Source organism: Eimeria tenella, genomic scaffold (genome assembly GCF_000499545.2).
Source record: "Eimeria tenella Houghton genomic scaffold, Eth_scaff931, whole genome shotgun sequence".
Lineage (NCBI taxonomy): Eukaryota > Apicomplexa > Conoidasida > Eucoccidiorida > Eimeriidae > Eimeria > Eimeria tenella.
Genome location: NW_013546045.1, coordinates 1 through 4,375, shown reverse-complemented (window position 1 = coordinate 4,375; position 4,375 = coordinate 1). Strand labels below are relative to the sequence as shown.

The window sequence follows — 4,375 nt, the reverse complement described above, 5'->3', positions numbered from 1 at the left end:
GCTGCTGCGCCCGCAGCCACAGCAAAAACTGGGAAAAGGGGGCCTCCTGGGGGCCCCCCAGGGGGCCCCCAGGGGGGCCCCCTAAAGGAAACAAGTAGAGGGCCCCTGCTGCTGCAGCAACGCCCCCCACCAGAGCCAGCAGGTGACCCCGGTGGCAGAGGCCCAGCACCCGCAGGGGTCCCCCCGGGGGCCCCCTGAGGGCCCCTCTGAGGGCCCCCTTGAGGGGCCCCCCGAGGGGCCCCCAGAGGGGCCCCCAGGCCCTGAGGGGGGCCCCCCAGGGGGGCCCCCCAAGCAGAGATTGCCTGGGGCCTGGGGCTAATATAGTGGAGAGCCGATTGGCCCAGATGGAGTCCCAGGGGAGGCGAGAGAGGATGCGGCAGTAGCCTAGCTGCTGCAGGGCCCGCGCTGCTGCTGCTGCTGCTGCTGCTGCTGCTGCTGCTGCTGCTTGAGATGAAGGCGCTGGGGCTGCAGCTTCCCTTCTTACAGACTGCAGAAATCGAGGCTGAGAGGAATGCGCAATAAATTTTGGGGGGCCAGAGATGGAGACGTCGCTGCTGCTGCTCCTGCTGCTGCTGCTGCTTCTGCTGCTGCTTCTGCTGCTGCTGCGGCTGCTGCGGTTGGGGATCTTGCTGCGGTTCCTGCTGCTGCTGCAGCACCTGTTGCGGCTCTTGCTGCTGCTCCTGGTGCTGCTCCTGCTACTGCACCGGGTGCTGCTCCTGCTGCCACTCTTGGTGCCGCTCGTGCTGCTGCTGCTGCTGCTGCTGCTGTTGTTGTTGCTGTTTCGCTGCAACGGCTGCCCTGGCTTAACGGCATTCATAGTCGGGCCGGCACTGGGGTCCCGATGGCTTTCTTAACAATGCACACAGCTGCAGCAGCAGCTGCTGCTGCAGCATCACCAACAGCAGGAGACTTGCTGCTGCTGCAGCAGCAGCAGCAGCAGAAGACGCGCTGCTGCCTCAAGTTGCTCCGTCAGCTAGCTCTACATACTGACGAAGCCAACTCACTTGAGTTGCTGCTTTTTTTTCAGCATTTGCTGCTGCTGCTGTTGTTGCTGGAGTTACTGTTGTTGCTGCTGTCCTTGTTGTCGCTGCAGCTGTTGCTGCTGCTGCTGCTGCTGCTGCTGTTGAGTTGTGCTGCGAGCCGGGGGGCCCTGCGGTGAGTCAGCGCGAGGAAAATGATCGGGTGGAACTAAAGAGGTGTGTTCTATTGTTGTTGCTGCTGCTATTGCTGCTGCTAGGAAGCTGTAGATGTGCTGTTGCTGCTGCTGCTGCTACTGCTGCAGTTGTTGCTGCTGCTGTTGCTGCTGCTGCTGTCGCCGCGGCCCCGCATGTCGGGCCCCACACAAGGTGTCCGTTGGCTCAGATTTAAAAGCTGTTTAATTTAAAAGTGTTTTTATTCAACAAGACATTGATAAGATAAACGTGGAGAGCAGCCTGGCCCCAAACCCTAAACCCTAAACCCTAAACCCTAAACCCTAAACCCTAGGGCTCCAAGCATCGATGACCAGACAGCGGTCTCTTTTCTCCAGGCACTAGATCGAAGGTCCTGGGCCAAGGGTTTAGGGTTCTGTGTAGGGTTTAGGGTTTAGTTTAAGGTTTAGAGTTGGTATGCGATATACGGTTTGGCCTAGGGTTTAGGGTCTAGGGTTTAGGGTTTAGGGTTTAAGGTTCAGGGCTGGTGGCTTCGCTCTCTGCTGGCGCGCCTTCCCGTAGAACTTGCAGTGCCAAGAAGGAGAAACTGAGCAGCAGCAGAGCAGCTGCAGCAAAGCTGCAGCAGCAGCAGCCACGATAGCAGCAGCAGCAACAGCAGCAGCCACAACAGCAGCAGTAGCGGCAGGGCAAGCTTCACGTAAAGCGCCTCTGTACAGACACCCCAAAACATGTTGGACAACCCGCTGCTGGACGAAAGTGAGGCGCCAGCTGCTGCCAAGCCGCAACCTGCAGCAGCAGCAGCAGCAGCAGCAGCAGCAGCAGCAGCAAAGGATCTCGACCTTCAGATTGAGCCCGCAGCAGCTCACTCAGGCCTGGAAAATGTAGGGAGCAACAGCAGCAGCAGCTGCAGCAGCAACAAAGAGAAGTTGATCGCGCCTGACAACGGCGCCAAGCCATGTACAGCAGCAGCAGCAGCAACAGCAACAGCAACAGCAGCAGCAGCAGCAGCAACTGTGGGGCCCGGCAAGAATGGGGAAGAGCAGCAAACCAAAAAGAGACCTGCTGAAGGAGACATTCGGCAGAAGCCGCGGCAGCGGAAGAGATCGAGGGGAGACAAGATAAGGCAGCACAAGCAGCGCGTGCAGCAGCAGCTGCAGCAGCAGCAGCAGCAGCAGCAGCAGCAAGACAAGGGGGACCCAGCAGCCACTGCAGCTGCCGAAGAACCGCCAAAAATCCCGCGTCCTCCGAAAAAGAAGTTTGTGCTGATCATCGGGTAAGAAACAGAAGACACGAACTGAGGGTTTAGGGTTTAGGGTTTAGGGTTTAGGGTTTAGGGTTTAGGGTTTGTGGACAGGTACAACGGGCTGAAGTTCCACGGCTTCCAGAAGCAGCTGTTGCTGCAGGGCTCCTCTGGGGCGGACTCCGAGGACTCAGGGGCTGAGGACCCGCAGCCGCAGCAGCAACAGCAGCAGCAGCAGCAGCAGCAGCAGCAGCAGCAGCAGCAGCAGCAGCAGCAGCAGCAGCTGCGGACTGTGGAGGGCGAGCTAGAGCTGGCGCTGCTGCGCTGCGGCAGCATCGCCCCCGCGCACTTTGGCTGCCTGCAGCAGCTGCACTGGTCTCGAGCAGCAAGAACTGACAGGGGGGTGCATGCAGCAGCAGCAGCAGTGGCTCTCAGGCTTTCGCTGGGGCCTGTCTGCTTCATCAGCAGCAGCAAGGGCTGCCCCCAGCAGCAGCAGCAGCAGCAGCAGCGGGAGGGGCACGGCGAGCAGCAAACGGGCCACGCACAGCCGAACGGCGTGCACGGGCAGCAGAACGGCGTGCAGCAGCAGCAGAACAACCCGCTGCTGCAGCAGCAGCAGGAAGAGGAGAAGGAGCAGCAGCAAGAGCAGCAGCAGCAGCAGCAAGAGCAGCAGCAGCAGCAGCAGGCGAGCGATGGGGAGGAAGAGGAGCAGTATTTGTCGCGGGGTGTACAGACACTTGACAAAGAATCCATTGCTTTGTGGCAGCAGCAGCGGCGGCTTTTGCTGCTGCAGCGGCTGCAGCAGCAGCTGCCTAGCGACATTTGCTGCTTCGACATTGTCCCCGTCACCAAGAACTTCGACGCCAGGTTCGTAGGGTTTAGGGTTTAGCTGGGAAGCTAGGGTTTAGGGTTTAGCTGGGAAACTAGGGTTTAGGGTTTGGCGCCGGGGCGCTAGGGTTTAGGGTTTGGCCCCAAAGGTTTAGGGTTTAGGTTTTGGGGTTTAAGATTTTGCTCTGGGAACTGGGGGGCTAGGGTTTGGCATGAGGGTTTGGGGTTAAGCGAAAAGGGGATTTAGGGTTTAGCGCAGAAGCTATAGGGTTTAGGGTTTGGCGTTTAGGGTTAAGGGTTTAGGGTTTAGGGTTTAGGGATTTCCCCCAAGGGTTTAGGGTTTATGCTTTAGGCCCTAGGGTTTAGGGTTTAGAAAAGAGGCTTTAGGGTTTAGCGCCAAAGCTGGAAATAAAAATAAGAGTTGATGTGGACTCTCCACGGCGCTGCTGCTTGCCTGCTGCTGCTGCTGCTGCTGCTACTTCCTTTGCTGCTGCTGCTGCTGTTTAATTCGCTGCTGCTGTCTACTTAGCTGCTCCTGCTGCCATTTCTTGTGTTGCTGCTGCTCCGCCGTCGCTGCCGCTGCTATTTCCTTGGCTGCTGCTGCGTGCTTTGCTGCTGTTGCTGCAGGTCCCTTTGCTGCTGCTGCTGCTGCTGCTGCTGTCTTATTTGTTGCTAGGCCTTTATCCTTTGCTGCTTCTGTTTGCTGCAGAGTCAGCTGCTCCCGCCGGGTCTATGAATATGTGCTGCCGCTGTGGCTGCTGCAGCCAGCAGCAGTTCGGGGGGACCTGCTGGGCTCCCACGCCCGCTGCATGCAGACAGACGCAGCAGCAGCAGCAGCAGCAGCAGCGGGTGAGGCAGCGGAGCCGGACGCAGCGGCGACAACCAGCACAAAAGCAGCTGCAGCAGAAGGCGAGGGGGCTGCAGCAGCAACACAGTCAGATGCAGCAGCAGAAGCAGCGGCAGCAGGACCAGTGGCAGCTGCAGCAGCAGCAGCAGCAGAGCCAGTGGCAGCAGCAGCAGCAGCAGCAGCAGCAGCAGCAGCAGCAGATGTTCCAGCTGACGCGCTGCCTGTCTGCAACGAAGTGCCTCCTGAGCTCGCTTCTTTCTATCCGGACACTCCGAAGCGGCTCACGGACGAAGAACTCATAGTAAACCC

The 4,375-nt window shown here is 59.2% G+C and overlaps 2 protein-coding genes across 2 annotated transcripts; one reads left to right on the top strand and one right to left on the bottom strand.

Annotated features, from left to right (window-relative positions):
- Window positions 1-309: 309 nt before the first annotated feature.
- On the bottom strand, window positions 310-817 carry ETH_00010070 (uncharacterized protein; the record flags this gene model as incomplete). The annotated part of the gene is made up of 1 exon (XM_013380829.1): window positions 310-817. A coding segment is annotated over one exon (508 nt), but the record flags the coding sequence as incomplete, so codon positions are not given.
- A 1,062-nt stretch (window positions 818-1,879) lies between these two features.
- On the top strand, window positions 1,880-4,367 carry ETH_00010065 (uncharacterized protein; the record flags this gene model as incomplete). Its single annotated transcript, XM_013380828.1, has 3 exons — window positions 1,880-2,424; window positions 2,506-3,258; window positions 3,929-4,367. Coding segments are annotated over 3 exons (1,737 nt in total), but the record flags the coding sequence as incomplete, so codon positions are not given.
- Window positions 4,368-4,375: the final 8 nt, after the last annotated feature.